The 22,410-nt window shown below is 36.7% G+C and overlaps 1 protein-coding gene across 11 annotated transcripts; it reads right to left on the bottom strand.

Annotated features, from left to right (window-relative positions):
* Positions 1-3,387: 3,387 nt before the first annotated feature.
* On the bottom strand, positions 3,388-22,207 carry LOC107858837 (SWI/SNF complex component SNF12 homolog). Of its 11 annotated transcripts, none has more exons than XM_047406567.1 (8): positions 22,031-22,207; positions 21,794-21,881; positions 21,619-21,712; positions 19,112-19,151; positions 18,422-18,515; positions 7,515-7,668; positions 5,452-7,205; positions 3,388-3,725 (listed from the first exon to the last, which is right to left on the bottom strand). In XM_047406567.1, exons 5-8 carry the CDS (start codon positions 18,436-18,438, stop codon positions 3,659-3,661), a joined length of 1,992 nt encoding a protein of 663 aa, XP_047262523.1. In that variant the 5' UTR covers positions 18,439-18,515; positions 19,112-19,151; positions 21,619-21,712; positions 21,794-21,881; positions 22,031-22,207; the 3' UTR covers positions 3,388-3,658. The 11 variants fall into 11 exon arrangements, with proteins under 11 accessions (XP_047262523.1, XP_047262524.1, XP_047262526.1 ...); XM_047406568.1 differs by having other exon boundaries at positions 19,056-19,151; positions 22,033-22,207; XM_047406570.1 differs by lacking the exon at positions 7,515-7,668 and having other exon boundaries at positions 5,452-7,224; positions 19,056-19,151.
* Positions 22,208-22,410: the final 203 nt, after the last annotated feature.

Here is a 22,410-nt window from a genome sequence, read left to right as displayed (position 1 = left end):
CATCCCCGTTTCATGCCCTCTCATCCAACATTAGCATAATTCTTTCTCTTGTTCCACTGGCTTCCAGACAAGCATGTTTGATCCATCTGCCTCCCCAAACTTGATTTGTTATTGTTGTAATAATCCGCTCAAGCTTTGCTTCCTAAAGACAAACAATGTCTGTATTTCACCCATAAACTAAACTATTGACTATCCTCATCTTCTCCCTATTGTTTAATCTCCTAACATTCCATGACACAAGTTTCAACTTCATTAAGTATTTAAATTTGTATTTTTCCCCTTATTCCTGCTCACCAAACTTTTGAACTTTACATCAAAAGAAACAAGACTTTTTAGCTCTTGTGCACCTTTGATTCAGTTCTTTTTTATTACAAAATCTTGTTGCTTCTTTCTCCTAACTTGTCTACAACTGTCTATCTAGAGAAGTAATTATGTTGCCTCTTCTTCATGCTCTCTGCAATTGACTGTTGGGTAAAATCTTTTAGTAGATAAAAGGTTTCATCTTCTCCGACGACATCAATACTGTTTTTTGGTATTTGTTTGAACCTTAGTTTGCACTCCGCCCATATTGAAATGTAATATTTGATCTCGACATATAAAATAGTCACCTCTCTGGGCAGGCTTCTTCCATCATTCTTCACCAAGATTCTCTTTCACTTCATATGATTTTTAAGTTCTGTTTCTTCTGTCGCGATCCATCCTCCGTATAGTTCCCTTATTTCTTGAAAAAATCTTCTTAGACCACAGATGGAGGGGAATCCCCACTGCTTTAATTCATGTTTCTATCACAGAACGAGAGCTGGGGATGCATCCTGTTGTAAAGCTCCACCAATCAAGTCGAAATTTATTGTCTTTCCACTTTCAATGCCCTTCGATGATTAGTTTCACCATGTATCTATTGGGAAACTCAGAAAGGAATACTTCATTGTTCAACTCATAGGTGTTAACTCCAAAGACTTTTTCCCAATTTGTTGTGGACCACTTTCTAATATCCGCAAGAGTTGGTTTCTTCATCTCTTCTTCACTGCAATGTCCTATGAGGCATCTCTTGAGGAGTTCTTCCTCCTAGATATTCATCAGCTCTGTTATCTGTATTTTTTCTTTACTGCTATTAATCTCAGCCCTTCTTGAATTTTTGATCCCCCATCTACACTCTTGCACAGCCTCTACGTAAGGGTATTCAGCCTTCGTCACCCTTGAGATAGATGTTTTTTCCATCCTTCTTTGGCATTCAATAAACCTTTAAGCTTAAATACAATGTCCAACCACCCTACATTTGATGCAAGTTTTGGGATGATTAAGCCCGACTTTCCCCCATTATTTAGAGTTATTATACTTATAAATTTTCCATATTCCTTCTTGTACAGAAAAAGCTTTGCATTTCGCTCTAAAAATTTCCATCTCCTAATCTCCTTTTTTTGTTCCTTTGACGCCTCTTTCAGATAGAAGCGGATCAATTCCATAGCCGTCTTGATCATAATTGGTCTTTGCATCATATGACGATTCCTTTCGACCCATTGATACCACTCGGATTTGCCCGTATTTCATCTGGTGATATCAAAGGACTTGAAACCTGCATTAAAGTAAATTTTGTTTTCCTCCATCCTAAGGACTGGGGTGTGTGTAATAGATCACAGTGGGTGATTACTGTTGGCTTTCAAAGAGTGGTTCAATTTCCAGTGGGAGTTGCCAGAAAAGTAGACTTCTTCACTCCCAGAAAATAGGAGAGAGAAAAGACATTGGTAATCGTGCCTAAGAGAGAATAATCAAGCCAAGTTCTTTTATTTAAGAAGTTGAATTTATACCGGATATCCTTCCACTCGGTTGTGTCTCTTCTTTTTTTCTTGTTAATAATTAATTTAAATATATATAATACTTAATTATATATATAATTCTCTAGACATGAATCTGATTTGACCCACATGGGTGACCCAATCCAATTTTCTTCCGAAAAAGAGGAAAATATAATCAAATAAACTTAAAACGGAGAAAATCTCCTTTATGAATAGTTTTTCAACGTCTAAGTTGATTGATAAGCCTTCTAGAGTAACAAAAACATAGGCAGAATTTCCTCATACTTTGTTTCACTTTTTTAAAAGAAAAATGTTGTCCAGGTCGGGAAAGTACAAAATGAAAAGTTGCCTAACATTATAAACGGGCTACAAGAAATATAGGTGAGGTGATTATGCCAGTAGATGCATACTCTGGGATGGTTTTGTTCATGGAATAAGGTGAATATTTCAAGATAAAAGTATGATAAATTTATATTTATTGTCAAACAAAGTAAAAGCCTAATCTCAAAATTCTCTAGACATGAATCTGATTTGACCCACATGGGTCTGATTTGACCCACATGGGTGACCCAACCCAATTTCCTTCCGAAGAAGAGGAAAATATAATCAAATAAACTTAAAACGGAGAAAATCTCCTTTATGAATAGTTTTTCAACGTCTGAGTTGATTGTTAAGCCTTCTAGAGTAACAAAAACATAGGCAGAATTTCCTCATACTTTGTTTCACTTTTTTAAAAGAAAAATGTTGTCCAGGCTGGGAAAATACAAAATGAAAAGTTATCTAACATTATAAACGGGCTGCTGGGAAAATACAAAATGAAAAGTTGTCTAACATTATAAACGGGCTACAAGAAATATAGGTGAGGTGATTATGCCAGTAGATGCAAACTCTGGGATGGTTTTGTTCATGGAATAAGGTGAATATTTCAAGATATAAGTATGATAAATTTATATTTATAGTCAAACAAAGTAAAAGTCTAATCTCAAACAAAATTTTGAATATCCATCTTATCTCATCTAACTTGATTTTATTTTATCCTACCTCTCAAATGAAATAATTAGTCTCAAAATTAAAATTTGAGATATTTAATTGGCAAACCACCCAATCAAGGTGTCTTATCAAAGCTTTAAGCTTTAAGTGAAGGAGAAGCATCTCAGCTTCGAGCCCCTCTGGATACGGAGACGTCTTTGTTAGAGAGCATTTTACCCTCCTATGTGGGACTATTCAATATGAATATGAATTTAATCAGATTCCAATGTAAGTATCGAACACCAGGTGAAAAACAAAAAAAAAAACAGCAAAAAGAAAAGAGGTGAATGAGGTAATGATGCTTTTTCGTTAATCCTACACCATGGCTTGCCAAACTGTAGTCCATTTTAGAGCAACTTTATGGAAGAATTTCCAATGTAGCAAAAAATTCTTAACAATCATTAGTGAAAAGTAGTTTTACCAGAAGCGTATCAAGACAGTTTCAAAACAAAACCCCAATGAAATTTGATAGCGAGAGCTTTAACACCCCCCACCCCCACCCCCACATGAAATGGGTACCGGACATGGGTGAAAAAAGAAGCTGGGGCTGGACAAGAGAAAGATGGAATAACAAACAGAAGCAGGAATACTAAAGAAGATCCATAATCTAAGTCTTATCATCAGACGTTAAACCATCCAGATATCCTACTCTTTTACATGTTTTGCCACTTAGCAACATAGTTTTTTTCTTCAATTATGAAAATTGAAACACTGAACTTCTATTCATAAAGCGTAGAGATGCTTCAACGGCCAAGCATATTGAAACTGCTATTTCACAAGATGTCAGACAACACTCTACATAAACATCCTAGAAGCAGGCAAGAATCCAGTTCAGTTCATCCACTTCCAGGGGCATTAGAAGTTGGCTTGCGATTCAGGTAGCGGATAACAGCATCCTCAACCCTGGCAATGAAAAGTAATGTCCATTAGTGTCTCCAAACATCACTTCAACAGAGCATAAATCGTGCACCATCAACAACGGAAAGCTATCACCCTTCGACAAACAGGTCCAAACTTTTTCGATTAAAAAGGTTCATTACGCCAACAACCTCTCCAGTACTTACTGCCCTTCAGGAACCTTCTAATATATCTTTTACTTCTTCGATAAATGAGGATCCTTCCATGTGTCATTTGAGCCGATATCTTAAGAGGGCAGTAAGTACTAGAAAATTTTCTTTAACACCTTTAGTTACTAAATTATCTTAAAATTAAAAGGAGGTAACTAGAAAGGCAATGCGATGAAATAAAACAAAAATGACATGACCAGTCACAAAATCACATGAAACAATAAGCAAACCAATTGCAACTAATCTCCACCAGTTCTGATTATAAGTCAGCTAAGGAGATAAATATTTGTGGGGATTAATTTATGTTGTATAACTTTTGTCCTTGGTGAGAATTGTTGTATTTTTTACCAAATTTCCGAAACTTCAAATATTAAGCTGCTCGTACAGTAATAAGCAATTTAACTTTCAAGAACATAATTTACTATAAAGGGCAAGTAAAATTTAGTAGCAGCAGGCAAAGAATTAGTAAATATCATGGTTGGCTATAAAACTGAGATCGACGCTCTCTCATCATTGCGACTTGCCTCCCCACCAACAACTTTCAGAACCATGCTATGGCGTTCTAGAAGTGCATTAATAAACTCAACCATGGTATTTACTAATTCTAGAAGCGCATTAATAAACTCAACCATGGTGAGAATTGAACCACATGCACCTCTTGAATGCAAAGCAGGGATGTACAAACAATAGCATTGCACTTTCCAGAAAAATAAACAGAACGAGATTGTCAAATAAGCATTTAATCCACTTGACAGCAAAACAGGAAATGTTATTGACATGCCATTGGGGCTTCATTGTAGCAAAAGGGCAAGACAGTACTCCCTCCCTTACAATTTGCTAGTTGTACTTTCCTTTTTGACCGTTTCAAAAAGAATGTATCTTCCCTTTTTTCTGACAACCCTTTAATTTCAACTTTCCACAACATGTTTAAGACCACAACATTAAAGGACATTTTGGAACATTGTCCATTTCTTTAGTTTATGACCACTAGATTCAAAAGTCTTCATTTTACAAAACTCCGTGCCAAGTCAAAATCACACAGACAAATTCAAATGGGGAGTAGCTGCTGAGAAACATATCAAAACACATCTATGAAGAAGTAGCCAATTCATTTGGAGAAAGCTTATGCATCAAAAAGTAACACATTCTCCTACGAGTATCTTAAAGGGCGGTTAGCACTAGAAAATTTTCTTGAACAGCTTTAGTTAAAAAAACTATTTTAAAATTAAAGGGAGGTAACTAGAAAAGTAGTGCAATGAAATAAAACACAGATAACATGATCGGTCACAAAATCACATAAAACAATAAGCAAAGTAATTGCAACTGAACTACACCAGTTCTCAATATAAGCCAGCTAAGGAGATAAGTATTTGTGGGGTTTAATTTATATTGTATAACTTTTGTCCGTGATGACAATTGCTGTATTCCATACCAAATTTCTGAAACTTCAAATATTAAGCTACTCCGTGTGGTAATAAGCAATTTAACTTCCAAGAACACAATTTAATATAAAGAAAGGACAAGTAAAATTTAGTAGCAGCAGGCAAAGAATTAGTAAATACCATGGTTGGCTATAAAATGGAGACCGACTCTCTTTCTCAGCACTGCGACTTTCCTCCGCACCAACTTTCAGATCCTTGCTCTGGGATTCTAGAACTGCATCAATAAACTCAACAGGCGATTGACTAAAACCGAGAAAATGAGCCCTTCTCCTTCTATGCTCATGGATCTTCCTTATGTCAGAAACAATTGCTTCTTCACAAGCTTGAATCTCTTTGGTCTCTTCTGTGTTCGCCAGTAGAGCATTCAGTTCCCTCTGGATAGGGAATGGCACATCAACCATTACATCATAACAAGCATCAATTCCAGCAGGGTTATTACCAGAAAGTTTAATCCTGTGTTCCAAATGTATGGGTTGTGGAGGAGACAAATGAGGTGTGATCTTTTGTGCAACTGTATCGAACTTAACCTTTCCTTCCCCGAAAACTTTCTGAAGTGGAGAATCACAGTTGAAGTAAGAAGGATCATCAGGGTTCTGCAACTTTTGAACCTTGACATAATGCCAGAGAGAAGATATAATTCTCACACGAGTCTCAACATCAATACCAAGAACTTCAGTTAAAGCTGGTGAAAGTTTGTATTTCTCAGGCATGTAATTCAACTCTAGTCCTAAATTAACAGTGAACTCTTCCTCTCCCTTTCTTTTGACCTCGAAACCATCCTGAGGTGCAGGAGATCGCGCAGAGTCCCATATTATAAGATGGTTATCAGGATACAGTTTATGGTCCAACGAAATGGTGACTCTTTTGAAGAAAGTCGAAAACTTTGGGTACATGGGGCTAGACTTCTGAAACATGGCAGCTTGTTCAGCATCCATTCCCTCCTCCAAAATCCTTCCTACAATCTTAAGGGTCCACAAAGGAGGTTCATCCTTTGGCTTCTTAGGAATAGTCATAACCTGATTAGCAAAAGTATTGAAGACATAAATTCGAAGCGTTTTCTGAGTAGTAGGTGGATTCTTCAAGGACTCCTGGATGTCAACTTTCTTTCTAGCTAAAGCAGAATCAACCCGAGATTCAAACTCAAGAAGCTGAGTATAAAGTGCAGATTCAGGTAAAATAGCCGCCACCTTCTCGTGCAAGTGCTTCTCAGGAAGCTTCTGTTTTTTCTTCCGAGAAGCAGCTGAAAGCTGCTTTGTTCTCATCGGAGAAATCATATTAGTAGTCGTAAATGCAGGTGGACGCACCAGAGGTTTTTGAGGCAACCGTTTTGCCGAACTACTTCCAGGCATCGAAGGTGAAGAAGAACCGACATTTCCAAGACCATGAGCCTGGCTAAGAGACAAATGCTGAGCTTGTAACTGGGCTTGAAATCGCGCATGTTCAGCTTGTGCTTGAGCCGGATCTTTCAACTGAGCTTGGGCAATTGCTTGAGCATGTGCTGCAGATAGCTGAAATGACCCAGGAAATCCAGGGGGCATCTGTTGTTGGTCTTGTGATTGTGGCTGGATATGTGCAATTGGATTTGTCCGCGGCAAATTGATTGCTTGGGCATGTGCTGCAGATAGCTGAAATAACTGCAATGACCCAGGAAATCCAGGGGGCATCTGTTGTTGGCCTTGTGATTGTGACTGGAGATATGCAATTAGATTTGCCTGCGGTAAATTGATTCCTTGGGCATGTGTAGCAGATAGCTGAGACAACTGAAATGACCCAGGAAATCCAGCGAGCATCTGTTGGCCTTGTGATTGTGATTGGAGATATGCAATTGGAATTGTAGACGGAGAATTGATTCCTTGGCCATTTGTTGCAGATAGCTGTGATAACCGAAATGACCTAGGAAATTCAGTGTACATCTGTTGGAGGCCTTGTGATTGTGACTGGACATGTGCAGTTGGAATTGCCGGCAACAAATTGCCAAAGGAGGATGGTCCTCCGATGTTCTTGGTAGAGTTATTCTTGTTGTTAACAAACATAGCTAACTACTAGATCTAACACTAACAAAAAATTCTCGGATAAGATTTTGTTATCAATTCACTCAAAAACAGTGACAAAAAATTAGAACTTTTACCTTCACGCAAAATCGAGAAAAGGAAGGAGCAAGAGAAGCAAATGTAGAAACTTACAGCTTGATTTTGCGGCCGAAGAACGGAGCAGAAAAGCTTTTGTAATTGCTGGAAAGTGGTGGCTGTAAGGATCCTAAGCGGTCTAGTTGCAATTAGGGTTTCTGTGAGCTTTTGTATAATTGGGGATGTAGAAGGACACGAGGAGGCTTCACATCTAATCAGACGAAATGAAAGAATCGTGGAGATCAATTGAAGACTATAGCCGACACAAAGCATGAGCGGACCAGATCAATTCATTTATTAGGAGATCTAAAGGCAAAAATTAAATAAGAAAATACATTAAAATGGCCATTACAAGCCAGTTTAGGATTATGATTACTCTAGTGAAAATTGGAGTTCGGCGTTGGGATATTCTTAGTAGTTTCAAATTCAGTTGTAGTCTCCAATTTAGTAGTGAAATTTGGTGTAATAGCTAGGGGAATTGTAATTTGATATATCAATAAAATCCTCATTTTTGTTAGGGTGCGCTAAAGCTGGCACGGACACACGGTTATCAATAAATTAAATAAATAAATAAAATAGAAACCCCATTTTTGTTCGTAATTCGATTATCGTCCAATTTACATAATAGAGCCAAGCTCGATCGTCTTTCTCAGGAAAAAAGTAAATAGACCTACCCAAGGCGATTGACGGGCCAAGATCATCCGATTTTTGTTAGAAATTAAAATCCAAATGTTGTTTGGGCTTCGCAATTTGGGCTAGTGAATTTGAAATCTAACCCATTATGTTCTCACTTCAAACACTTTTCACCCACAGAAAAAGTAAATTGTGTTGTTAGCTTGATCATTTAGGAGCACTATTAATATTTTTATACTTCTTCTTCCCCGATTTATATGTGTCACACCCTTATTTTTACCGCCCCACCCCGCTAGGGAGTTGGTTTTAGAGAAAATGGATTTTTCCAGTTAAAGTGAGGTTTTGAAAAGGGATTATTTATTTTACAGCGTCGCCACTTGAAATTGAGTTTGGGTGTTCCAAATCACCTTATTGAATCCCCAATCAAAAGGAAATGACTCTTCCTTTTTGGTCTGCGAATTAGGAATCCGGATAAGCAATTCTGTTGATTGAGAGGAAGGTGTGAGGCACCCCTCGAAATCTGTGATTCTAGCACTGTCGTTTTGATGACTTACGTCTGGCTTAAATTAATCTCTTGAATATATGATATTTATTAGCCTAAAAGTAACTTCTATCTCACTATTATTTTTGAATTTCTTTAGAACTGTTTTATTATATTAATGCGTGACTTGACGGTAGCAGTATTTTCTGGTCATACCACAAGTTTTAATATATTTCTCGCGCCTTTGAGTCATTTATGGATCGTTCCCACTTTTCCCAATCTAGATAAGCACCTGACATGTTTAGAATCTATCCCTCTTAGAATCGGCTTAAATTGGTATGATAAATTTTATTATAACGAATGGCCAGTAGCAAGGCTTTCCAACTTCATCGTTAATTTTTTCTTGTATGTTAAATCTTAATTTTCTTGACATTAAGAACCTAACTCATTCTCTTACAAGTTTGCTTCCTTACAAAAATAGGTTTTTCCTCTCTTTTCTAACCTTTTTTTTGGATAGGTCTTGAATTAGAATGTAAAATCGTGACCTATTATGTTGTCTATGATTCTTGAGTTTTTTTTTTAGCTTATTGAAATAAAAAATGAAAACCCATTTAGGGAAAACAGTATGTATAGTAAACTCATGGTTATGATAGGAATTGTAAGTATAAGAATTGGAGATGTTGATATTTTCATAACTCACAAACACACGTTTTATAAAAAATAAAAATAACATTTTGTTCCTTATTTTACAAACTACAACTTTTGACCTCCTTGAAAACAGCCTCTGGCAGAAATGCAAGGTAAGGCTGCATACGGTACACCCTTGTGGTGGGGCCCTTCCTCGGACACCGCGCATAGCGGTAGCTTTAGTGCACCGGGCTGCCCTTTTTTTTTAAACTTATTATTAGTCCGAGAAAATATTTAAACTTTTGACTCTTTTTTAATTTTAAAGAAGAATATTTATTTTAGTAATCATTCATCAATAAACACGTCCTAAACACCCAATAGAAAAGTCAATTCATTGCAGCTTAAACAAATAGTTGTAAAATACTGAATATTTGGAATCCATTTTCTTTTACTTTCATTAAAATAACAAAGAAGGTTTTATCACCTTTAGACAAATTCAACTTTTCCAGCATATATGATCAACTAATATTAACTAATAATAAATATGATTATATAGTCATGAAGATCCAATAAACAAAAGAGTAAATACATAATTACCCCACTGATGTTGGCCGAGATTTACAAAAAGACACCTAAACTTTGAATTCAACCCATTACCCCACGATTCTTACTTAGTCCGTTGCAAACACCCCATTTTTCGCTGAATCTCAGTCACAACAAGGAGAGTGAAATACACACGCCAATCAGGTGCTGCCACGTGTCAAATACGTTTAATTTATATTTTTTTTATTTTTTTAATAAAATTTTACTTCTTATTTAATTTAACACCCCACCCCACCCCCTCTTCCCCCACCCCACCCCATCCAACAACTCCCCCCAGCAGCTCTCCTCTACTCCCCACCCCCATTCAGCACCCCCACCCCATCAGCATCTCCCCCAAACACCCCAACCCCTCTTCTGTCACCATTCGCTCTCCCCGTCCATTTTTTTTTAAAATCAATTCAAAAAATAATTTTATGATTGAATTGAGAGTTTTATGATTATATTGAGTTTTAAAGATAGTTAAATGATATGATTTAACTGAAAAATTGAGCTTTAATGATATAATTTTAAAAAAAAAAAAAAAAAACTTCAATGAAGGAGCTTTAATGGTGACATTGTGTTGAAGAGCTTTAATAGTGTTGAAGAAGATATTGTGTTGAAGAAGAAATGGTGGGTAGTTAAATGATATGATTTAGTTGTAAAATGAAGCTTTAATGAAATGATTAAAAAAAAAAACTTCAAAGGAAGCTTTAATGGTGAATTGAGTTGAAGAAGAAAAGGTGAGTTGGGGGGGGGGGGGGGGAGGCGGAGAGGTGGTAGGGATAATTTTTAAAAATAAATAAATACTATTTTTTAAAAAGAAAAAGAATATAAATTATATATTAAATTATTTTACACATGACAGCTTTTAATTGGTCAAAAAAGTCAAATTCAAGCCCTTTCACGCGCCTGTGGCGCGAGTATACACGCAGAGGGTCAAAATGGTGTGTTTGCAACGAAATAAAGAAGAATCGTGGGGTAATAGGTCGAAGTTAAAGTTTAGGTGTCTTTTTGCAAATTCCGGACAAGATCAGGGGGTAATTATGTATTTACTCTAAACAAAACTAAAGTTTCAGTTATGAACTAAATGTGACTTTGCATTTATGGATTGCCAAATGGGTTTTCTTACTATTATTATGGTCATTATTACGTATTATTTTAAGCAAAATTTCAACTAATGGAAAAGAAACAAACCGTTAGAGCAAAAAAAAAACTGCATGCAAACATGTGAGAAATAATATATCATACATAACACCAATTGATTTTTTTTTTAAATGCTACCAAAATCTAGACAACAAATAATAAGAAGTTAAATCCCACAATAAAATCAAATCTCATACGTTCAAGACACTAAATTATATAAAATAGAAAGATCAAGGGTTACCTCTTGTAAAAATAATTCACAACAACAAAACGTTTGGCATTCGGATTCACTTTGAATGGCATAATAGGTTCAACCACTCTCAATTTTATCAATCTTCGCAACAAGCTCGTGTACGATTCTCCAATTGGGGTGAAATTTTCCCTTTGCCCATGTTCTCTTGTATAATCTGCCCTGATATGCGGATTACGTGGGGCTTGAAAATTTTGTTGTTGCAAATGAAAACCTTGTTGAGCGGGTGCCCGCCATTGTAGGCGCTGAGGAGGCCAAGCATATGCTTGAGTATTAAAAATAGCATATTGGGGCGGAACAATAGAGAAGTGGGAAGCTTGAGATGGATAATATTGTTGAGGAAGGATAGGTTGTCCCTGTTGGACCTGAACATAAGGGTAGTTCAGTCCTCTTTGGACATTGCTAGGTCCTGATGCCATCATAGATCCTTCTTCCTTCTTTTTTTGATTTCCAAAACCACCCAATCCACTCTGAGTTGCTTGTGTAGTGACCTTGAGGGCTGCTTGACTCATAATTTTTCCTGACTTAATGCCATTCTCTACCATCTCTCCAATTTTTATCGCTTCAGCAAAAGGCTTACCCACAACGGCAAGCAGGTGATGAAAATAATCAGGCTCTTGAGCTTGGAGAAAAACATCAATCAATTCATGGTCTTTCATTGGTGGTTTGACTCTAGTTGTCTGCTCTCTTCATTTTACGGCATACTCTCTGAAACTTTCAATTGGTTTTCTCTTTATATTAGGGAGAGAAGTACGGTCACGGACAATGTCCAGATTGTATTGAAATTGTTGGACAAAGTCTTGATCCATATCATCCCAAACATGCCAATTGGAGATGTCTTGATCGATGAACCATTCTGATGCTATTCCTGTCAGACTTTCTCCAAAATAAGCCATAAGCAGTTCCACTTTCCCTTCTGCTCCTCTGAGTTGGTTACAATATTTTTTCAAGTGAGCCACAAGGTCACCGTGACCACTATATTTGTCAAATTTTGGGGTCTTGAACCCTATCGGCAAATGGACATTAGGGAAAATGCACAAATCCTTAAAAGAGAAACTTTTGTGTCCTCCTAATCCTTGCATGTTTCTCAGATTTTGCTCCAGACTCCTCACCTTTCTAGCCATCTCTTCTTGTCCCTCATTTTTAATAGTTCGCTCAATCACGATAGGGGAATCGTGCTGATGAGTGGGATAATATGGATTTAGGTGTTTGAATGTTAATTCGGGAGGGTAGGATTGATCATGATTTGATTCCCTAGTAGGCTTCGGTATCGTCGATTGAGGATCTGCATTAGTTGACACTATAGGAATGAAAAGTAGGTTATTTGTGAAAGTTGGATTTGGAGGACGTATGGTAAAGGTGCCAGCAGCACTAGACACATTAATATATGGACCAAATCCAGGTGGGTAAAGTGGATCGCCAGTTTGGGCTTGAGTGGAACTTAGATAATTCAAAAGTCCAGGAATGAAGGAAGGAGGGGCTTGCCCATTCATCCAAGCTTGATACATTTCCGTTATTTGTTGCTTCAATAACCTATTCTCCTCCAAAGATGCGAACTCTTGTGCAATTAACTGATCTCGGTTTTCTTCGTTGTCAGACTTTGTACCATCTTTTTGAGTCATCTTTCTTTTTTCCTTTGTACCTTGTGTTGTACAGATGGGATGTCAGCTCAAAAACCACAAACCAACCACCTTACTACTTATTTATGAAACAAAAACAAACGTGTTAGGATTTAGAGTCTTACAGATATTGATATATTGATAACAGCTTACATGCTATGCACCTAAGTAATTTTCATTTCTAAATGAACTTAGGAAAGCACTCTTGTTTCATCCCGGCTTTTGGTGAATTAATTTAAACGACAACATTTTCAATTATTACTTAAAACATTGAAAGCATTTGATCGAACCTGTCGAGGGTTGCCTACGTATCATGTTTAACATGAATCAGATCATCACGTAGTTCATAAATATAATAAATGCTAGTGATTTGTTTTTATTTTTATTTTCAAAAATAAATAAGTAAATAAATAATTGAGCAAATTGAACCAAACGCGAATCTTATCCATACATTTCTAAAACATCCTTAAAACAAAGATTTAAGTGAAATAAAACTAGAATTATCCAAGTAGACTCAAAAATACTAAAGATGGTCCAGATCTACTGTTGTTGCCGTTGGGTTTATGCAGTCAAAGTTGGTCCAGATGGTCAGGTTGATAGGCTTAAGGCTCGTCTTGTTGCCAAAGGATACACGCAAATATTTTGGCTTGATTATAGTGACACTTTTTCTCCAGTGGCTAAAATAGCATATGTCCGTCTTTTCCTATCCATTGTTGTCGTTCGTCATTAGCCTCTTTATCAGTTGGATATTAAGAATGCTTTTCTGCTTGGTAATCTTGAGGAAGAAGTCTATATGGAGCAACCACCTGGTTTTGTTGCGCAGGGGGAGTCTAGTAACCTTGTATGTCGATTGCGCAAGTCACTCTATGGTCTGAAACAGTCTCCTCGAGCTTGGTTTGGAAAATTCAGCACAGTAATTCAGCTATTTGGCATGATTCATAGTGGAGTTGATCACTCAATGTTTTATCGACATTCTCAACCAAATTTGTGTATTTATCGGGTGGTTTATGTTGATGATATTGTTATCACCGGCAATGATGAAGATAGTATCTCTAAATTGAAGCAACATCTCTTTCAGCATTTTCAGACCAAAGACCTCGGCCGACTGAAATATTTTCTTGGTATTGAGGTTGCTCAATCCAGATCAGGTATTGGTATTTCTCAACACAAGTATGCCTTAGACATTCTTGATGAGACGGGAATGATAGGATGTAGACCCATTGACACTCCTATGGATTCAAATGCCAAACTTCTACCAGGACAGGGGGAGCCACTCAGTGATCCTGAAAAGTATAGGCAGTTGGTTGGAAAGTTGAATTATCTCACCATGACTAGACCTGACATATCCTTTCCTGTGAGTGTTGTAAGTCAGTTTATGACTTTCCCCTGTGATAGTCATTGGGATGCAGTTGTTCGTATTCTGCGATATATAAAGTCAGCTCCAGGTAAAGGACTACTCTTTGAGGATCGAGGTCACGAGCATATCATTGGATACACAGATGCTGATTGGGCAGGATCACCCTCTGATAGATGTTCTACCTCCGGATATTGTGTTTTAGTAGGAGGTAATGTGGTCTATTGGAAGAATAAAAAACAGAGTATGGTTGCTCGATCTAGTGCAGAAGCAGAATATCGAGCAATGGTTGTAGCAACTTGTGAGCTAGTTTGGATCAAACAATTGCTGAGAGAATTAAAATTTGGAGAAACCCATAAGATGGAACTTGTGTGTGATAATCAGGCAGCCCTTCATATCGCATCAAATCCAGTGTTTCATGAGAGGACTAAACATCTAGAGATTGATTGTCACTTTATCAGAGAAAAGATACTCTCAGGAGATATTGTTTCAAAATTTGTTAAGTCAAATGATCAACTTGCAGATATCTTCACCAAATCCCTCACCGGTCCTCGTATTAATTACATTTGTAACAAGCTCGGTACATATGATTTGTATGCACCAGCTTGAGGGGAGTGTTAGAATATATGTAAAAATAGGAATAGTATATACAAAATCCTACTTGAAAAAGGATTGTACTATAATGTCTATAAATAGGGTTTTGATGTAATTATGTCAACATATCATTCAATAATATTTTTCAATTCTCACAGGAAAAATGCTCTGTTTCCACTCTGAACTATAAACGAAATTATTGAGACACCCGAACTTTAGGAGGGTCCTATTACCCCCTCGACTAATTAAAAACGTATTTTTTGGAACCTTGGTGCCTACATGGCGAATCAGTGAATCAACACACTGAAGGTCCACGTAGACACACGTAGACACTAAGGTTGCCAAAAATACAGTTTTAATTAGTCTAGGGGTAATACGATCCTCCTAAAGTTCGGGTATGTCTCAGCAATTTTGTGTATAGTTTAGGGTGGAAACAGTGCATTTTCTCTTTTATTTTCTTTATTTTTATTTTTCAATTATAATTTATTATAATTGTGGTATATTACACCAACAGTTTTAAGGAGATTCAAGGCCACCGCGGTATAATTTACATTGATCCCGCAGTATATCTCTTGACTTGTTTCCTCCAGGATACATTAGCGCATCAACAATGTACAACTCAAGCAACTCCGGATTAGTTGAAGAGTCCAATGCTCCTTCGTAAGGATACCTTCCTTCAAAATATTAAAAATCTTTTTTGTATAGTGAATATAATTGAAAACTTCTAATATTTTCTTTGTCTCAACTCTCTCTTTCACTACATTAACTCAAAATATGAACAGATTACATCTCACAACATACTACTTCTCATATGCACGTTAGTGGAATATTTTAAGAGCAAAAGTGTGTATTTTATTTGATGTAACTCTTATAACCACTAACAATTCATTTCACTCATTATTCTACCTCAATTAAAATTGTTGGTGTAATATACTACAATTACAATAAATTACCAATTGAAAATAAAAATAAAGAAAATAAAATAAGGCTCGAATATCTCATTCCCTTTTAAGCAATCTAGATTTTCTTCTATTTAGAAAAATATGCAAGACCAACCTCTATTTATAGGTGAGGTATTCATCCTTGTAATGAATGGAAAAAGATAGGGTGGTAAAGTAGGTAGATGAATAGTCTAGAGGTTACATGAGTTACATGAGTTACATGAGTTACAAGACATAATGTGGTAGATAAAGGCATTGTAGTTAAAATGATTTTAAGGAAAGTGAAACCATTTTTCATCCAATTAATCAAAGACTATTACAACCAGTAACATGCAGCAATGACACCACATTATGGCCACAAACTCCATCGTAGAAATGCAACAGTCATTAGTAACTTTTGACAATTCATATGATGCAATCAATATTAATAACAATATTAAAATGCTCCCAATACACCCACACCATCTCAACCTCGCGTCCCGCATCTTGACTTCACAAAAGCCACCCCACCTTATCTCTAATAACCTCATGTTTGATCCTACCTTTCCTAGTGAACCCACACATCCATCGCAACATCCTCATCTCCGTCGCATTCATCTTTTGAATGTGGAAATTCTTGGTTGACCAACACTCCACCCATAGTTGGTCTAACTGTGACTCTATAGAACTCCCCTTTAAGTTCAAGAGGCACCTTCTTACTTGGATCTATCCCCCACCTTATCTCAAATAACTTCATTGTTTATTCCCTCCTAGTAAACCTATACAACCATTGCAATATCCTCATCTCCGCACCTTCATCTTTTGGATGTGGGAGCTCTTGGCTAGCCAACACTCTGCCCCATACAAGACAGTTGGTCTAACCATCACTCAAGGGGCGGAGCCACCTTTCATCCAGGGGGGTTCTGAACCCCCTTCAATGGAAAATTATACTATTTTTACATGGTTAAAAATATTTTTTATGTATATATAGTAGATGTTGAACCCCCTTCGACTAGTTTGTATGTTTACTTTTGAACCTCCTCAATGAAAATCCTGGCTCTGCCACTGCCGTCACTCTGTAGAACTTCCTTTTACGTTTAAGGGGCACCTTCTTACCTGGATCCATACCCCTAAATTTTAAAATTGAGATCGTGAAGGCTCCAACCTCTAGATCCACACCCGTATCGAACACCCGCACCCGAGTCCAAGTAACTTGTGAAGTTTATGTGATTATAAATCATTTCATTAAAGGTAAAATTTAAAGTTATACAGTTACTAAATATGGAAATGTGTCATTCTTTTTAAAACTGACTAAAAACGAAAGTAAATAATATAAATTGGGACAAAGGGAGTAAATATTTTTAAATAATTGCTAATTTGATGGAATAATACTTTTCATCTAGTAGAAATTTAAGGCAATTAATGAATATCTTGATTGCAGGTCCCAATTCATTTCTCTCTTTCTCTTTCAAGTTATACCACAATAGTACTGAAATTGAATTTTGAAAATCTGAAACTGAAAGAAGTAATTAAGCTTTGCTTGATTGCCTGATATTTGAATCACCCAAGCTGTTAGATTTCTTTTTGTTTTAAGTAGTGCTAGAATTTTGTGAAATTTAAAATCAGCTGTTGTTGAAACTTTGGTTGATGGTTGTTGATTGAAGTTGAGAGGTGCATTCTATATTGATTGGAAAAAACAACCTGTGACTCTTTTAGTCGGGTGACTCTTTTAGTTGGGTCCTGGAACTACAAAACAGAAGTTCATCACCATTAAAATAATCAGGGGCAGCGATCTAATTAGAGAGTTTTTGACAATTGGACTTTAGAATTAGGATAATAGAGTTTCTTCCTTTCCTTTCATTTTCACTTGTTGGGGTGTTGATAATGATTAAGTAGAGGTAGGGTCGAAAGTAGAGCAAAACGTTCTTTTGCACCCAAGGATGTGGACTGGGTTGAGGACCATAAGATCTAATGTTCAATTTCCAACCGAGACGAGAACAATAGGTGATTTCTTTCCATCTGTCTAGCCTTGGTTGTCATGGTTGTCAGAGTTATCCGGTACTTGTGTTGGTGATAAGAAGCAGGTACCCCGTGGAATTCATAGAGGTGCACGCATGATGGACTGGACACCACGTATATAAGAATAAAGGTTCTTATTTCCTTTTTTTATGTTTAGGAAATAGGAGGAGCCAGTGCAGACGGTTGGTTCGTTTAAGACAGAGATAATGTCTTTGTTTGTTTCATGGGAAGGAAAAGCAAATAATAATCAGCGTGTGTAAAGAAGGAAAGAAATCAATTATTAGAGTTAAGCAGCGGTTGGAACTTGGAACGCCCTACTTGTAAGTGGGTTCCATTGTACAAGTAGTTTGCATGCCTAGAATTACCTTCCATACTTGTCAGACGTCACTTGGGATCTTTTCCCCTTTATTTTAGGGGTGGGTAAGGTCTGGGATGAGGGAAGGGGAATGGGAAGTCCTGGTGAGAATTGTACCATATGCACCTATAGATGCAAAGCAAACACACAATGGCATTTCACTTTCCAGAAAAATAAACAGAACGAGATTGTTAAATAAGCATTTAATTTTCACTTAACAGCAAAACAAGAAAAGTGATTGACTTTCCATTGAGGCTTCATTGAGCACACATCTCTGAAGAAGTAGTTAACTCATTTTGAAGAAAGATTATGCATTGCTCCTAACAACAAGTCATCCTACCAAGTGTTTGAAACAAGGTCACAAAGAGAGAGAGACAGAAACATTACCTACAAAGAGATTTCATTTATTCCTTCCTCCCAGACTCCACAAGCCTTTCTCTTAATAGCTCCATTAACCATTATTTTCCGCACTCTCAATCAACTAAACAAGCAATTCATCCAAACATTAATAAATCACACAACTCATCATCAATCAAAGTTCTAAAAGGGACTAAAAGTAGGCCTTAATGTGGATGCTTTCTTTAAGGGTAGGTTCCTTTTCTTGATCATCCAGTGTATCAGGTGTTGGTGGCCGATTTACCGAATGCCTCCTATATTACGACTCCCTCCGTTTCAAAAAGAATGACCTACTTGGACTTGGCACAAAGTTTAAGAAAATAAAAAAGACTTTTGAATCTTGTGACTTAAATTAAAGTAGTGTCAAATGTATCAAAATGCCCTTTAATCTTGTGGTCACAAACATGCCATGTGGAAAGTTGAAATTAAACTATTGCCAAAAAAGAAAAGGGGTCATTCTTTTTAAAACGGACTAAAATGGAAAGTAGGTCACTCTTTTTTAAACGGATGGAGTACTATTTATGTTTTATAACTCTATTTTTAGATATTTAAATTATCTAGCCGTATTCCCGTACAAGTATCCATACCTATATCCATAACAACAACAACAACAACAACAACATACCCAGTATATTCCGACAAAGTGGGGTCTGGGGAGGGTAAAGTGTGCACAGTCCGTACCACTACATCGGAGGTGAGGTAGAGAGGTTGTTTCCAAACCCTGGCTCAAGACAAAAAAGTTTTAGAGGATATCGTATAAGAACAAGAAATAATAGGTAGAAATAAACAATACATAATAACAAAAAAATAAGTCTACCAAAAAGTAGTGCCACACTCGACCTCCCTGAAACAACAAACATCACCAAAACTCCAAGACCAAGACACTACAAGCAAACCAACTACGACAAGTAGCACAGATAACAAGACAAAACATCTACCTACTAGCAGAGACACACTCTTACCTACTACTCATCTACCTTAATGTGCATCCTCCACATCGTCCTATCTAGGGTCATGTCCTTGGTAAGTTATAACTACTATGTTTAATCACCTTCCTCCAATATTTCTTTGGTCTACCTCTACCACACCTGAATCCATCCATAGCCAACCTCTCGCAACTCCACACTAGGCATCCGAGCATCTCCTCATCACATGCCCAAACCATCTCAACCTCGCTTCCAGCATCTTGTCTTCAATTGAAGCCACCCCCACCTTATCTCGGATAACCTCATTTCTGATCTTATCCCTCCTAGTAAACTCATACATCCATCGCAATATCTTCAGCTCTTCCACCTTCATCTTTTGGATATGGGAATACTTGGCTGCCAACTCTCCGCCCCATACGACATAGTTGGTCTAGCCATCACTCTGTAGAACTTCCTTTTAAGTTCAAGAGGCACCTTCTTACCTGGATCCATATACTCAAATTTTAAAATTGAGATCGTGAAGGATCCGACCTCTAGATCCGCATCCGTATCAGACACCCGCACCGGAATCCAAGTAACTTAGGATGTTTGTGTGGCTATAAATCATTTCATTAAAGGTAAAATAGGAAATATAAAGTTATATAGTTACTAAATATAGAAACGTGTTATTCTTTTTTAGAGTGACTAAAAAGGAAAGTGATTCATATAAATTTGGACAGAGGGAGCAAGTACTTTTAAATAATTGCAAATTTGATGGAATAATACTTTTCATCTTGCAGAAATTTAAGGCAATTAATTAATATCTTGATTTTAGGCTCCAATCCATTTCTCTCTTTCTCTTTCAAGTTTATACCGCAATAGTGAATTTTGAAAATCTGAAACTTAAAGAAGTAATTAAGCTTTGCTTGACTGCCTGATATTTGAATCACCCAAGCTGTTAGATTTCTTTTTGTTTGAAGTTGTGCTAAAATTTTGTGAAATTTGAAATCAGCTGTTGTTGAAACTTTGATTGATGGTTGTTGATTGAAGTTGAGAGTTGCATTCTATATTGATGGGAAAAAACAACTTGTGACTCTTTTAGTCGGGTCCTGGAACTACAAAACAGAAGTTCATCACCATTAAAATAATCAGGGGCAGCGATCTAATTAGAGAGTTTTTGACAATTGGACTTTAGAATTAGGATAATAGAGTTTCTTCCTTTCATTTCATTTTCACTTGTTTGGGGAGGGGTCTATTGGAAACAGTCTCTCTACTTCATCTGAGTGGTAGTGGTATCGACTACGTACACTTTACCCTCCCCGGATCCCACTGTGTGGGTATACATAGGAATATACTGGGAATGTTGTTGTTGTTGTTGTTGTTGTTGTTGTTGTTGAGGAGGAGTGTTGATAATGATTAAGTGGAGGTAGGGTCAAAAGTAGAGCAAAACGTTCTTTTGCACCCAAGGGTGTGGACTGGGTTGAGGACCATAAGATCTAATGTTCAATTTCCAGCAAAGCAAAGAACAATAGGTGATTTCTTTCCATCTGCCTAGCCTTGGTTATCAGAGTTATCCGGTACTTGTGTTGGTGATAAGTAGAAGGTACCCCGTGAAATTCATAGAGGTGGACGCATGCATGCTGGACTGGACCCCACGCCTATAATAATAAAGGTTCTTATTTCATTCTATTATGTTTGGGAAATAGGAGGAGCTTGTGCAGATGGTTGGATTGTTTAAGACAGAGATAATATTTTATTGTTTTTCATGGGAGGGGAAAGGCAATAATTATCCGCATGTAAAGGAGGAAAGTAATCAATTATTATAGTTAAGCAGTAGTTGGAACTTGGAACACCCTACTTGTAAGTGGTTCCATTGTACAAGTAGTTTGCACGCCTAGAATTACCTTCCATACTTGTCAGACGTCACTTGGGATCTTTTCCCCTTTATTTTAGGGGTGGGTAAGGTCTGGGATGAGGGAAGGGGAATGGGAAGTCCTGGTGAGAATTGTACCATATGCACCTATAGATGCAAAGCAAACACACAATCGCATTTCACTTTCCAGAAGAATAAACAGAACGAGATTGTCAAATAAGCATTTAATTTTCACTTAACAGTAAAACAAGAAAAGTGATTGACTTTCCATTGGGGCTTCATAGTAGCACACATCTCTGAAGAAGTAGTTAACTCATATTGGAGAAAGATTATGCATTGTTCCTAACAAACTATTCATCCTACCAAGTGTTTGAAACAATGTCACAAAGAGAGAGAGACAGAAACGTTACCTACAAAGTGATTTCACTTATTCCTTCACCCAGACTCCACAAGCCTTTCCCTCAATAGCTCCATTAACCGTTATTTTTCCCCACTCTCAATCAACTAAACAAGCAATTCATCCAAACATTAATAAATCACACGATTCATCACCAATCAAAGTTCTAAAAGGGACTAAGAATAGACCTTAATGTTGATAATTTCTTTAAGGGTAGGCTCCTTTTCTTGATCATCCCGTGTATCTGGTGTTGGTGGACGATTTACCGAATGCCTCCTACATTATCATATACATACAACATTATAATCCACGGCTAAAACTATGAAAACGAAAATTATGATTTTTAACAGATAAATAAAATAACACTCCAAATAATAGTAGTAAGTTTTGTGTTGTAGCTAGGGATTCAGTTGAAGAGAAATTACACATTTTTTTAATAATTCTGGCATCCAGACCAACTTGTAAAATTACATATTTTTGTTCAACTAAGATAATTGAACAATCTGATTGAAGCCTTGCTCCAGTATCTTCAAGCCTTGTTGCCGATTAAGCTTTCGTTCTATCTCAACAAATATATGAGTAGACACAAAATGTGCACATGTTGTTCTAAAATATATATTTATAACATGTTTAAAGATAATGAAGCGCCCGTTTAGGCCAATATTATAATTTTAAATATATTTATTGTTGTTTAATTAATTTTTCAAAAAATATAATTATTAATATTTTTGAACAAATATAAAAAGAAATATAAGTAGAGATCACACTATATAATAAAATATAACTTCTTATCTTTATAAAATCA

Source organism: Capsicum annuum, chromosome 2 (genome assembly GCF_002878395.1).
Source record: "Capsicum annuum cultivar UCD-10X-F1 chromosome 2, UCD10Xv1.1, whole genome shotgun sequence".
NCBI lineage: Eukaryota > Viridiplantae > Streptophyta > Magnoliopsida > Solanales > Solanaceae > Capsicum > Capsicum annuum.
The sequence above is the reverse complement of the archived record's forward strand: the minus strand, read 5'-3'. Positions and strand labels throughout refer to the sequence as shown.

Excerpts from the sequence above, each read along its gene's own strand:
- LOC107858837 (XM_016703636.2), bottom strand. The coding sequence starts at position 7,730 with ATGCTTTGTGTCGGCTATAGTCTTCAATTGATCTCCACGATTCTTTCA. Across the intron at positions 7,206-7,514 it reads TTCGGCCGCAAAATCAAGCT|CTATCTGCAACAAATGGCCA; the intron begins GTAAGTTTCTAC and ends CGGTTATCACAG. Across the intron at positions 3,726-5,451 it reads CCATTTTATAGCCAACCATG|GGTTGAGGATGCTGTTATCC; the intron begins GTATTTACTAAT and ends TTTCATTGCCAG.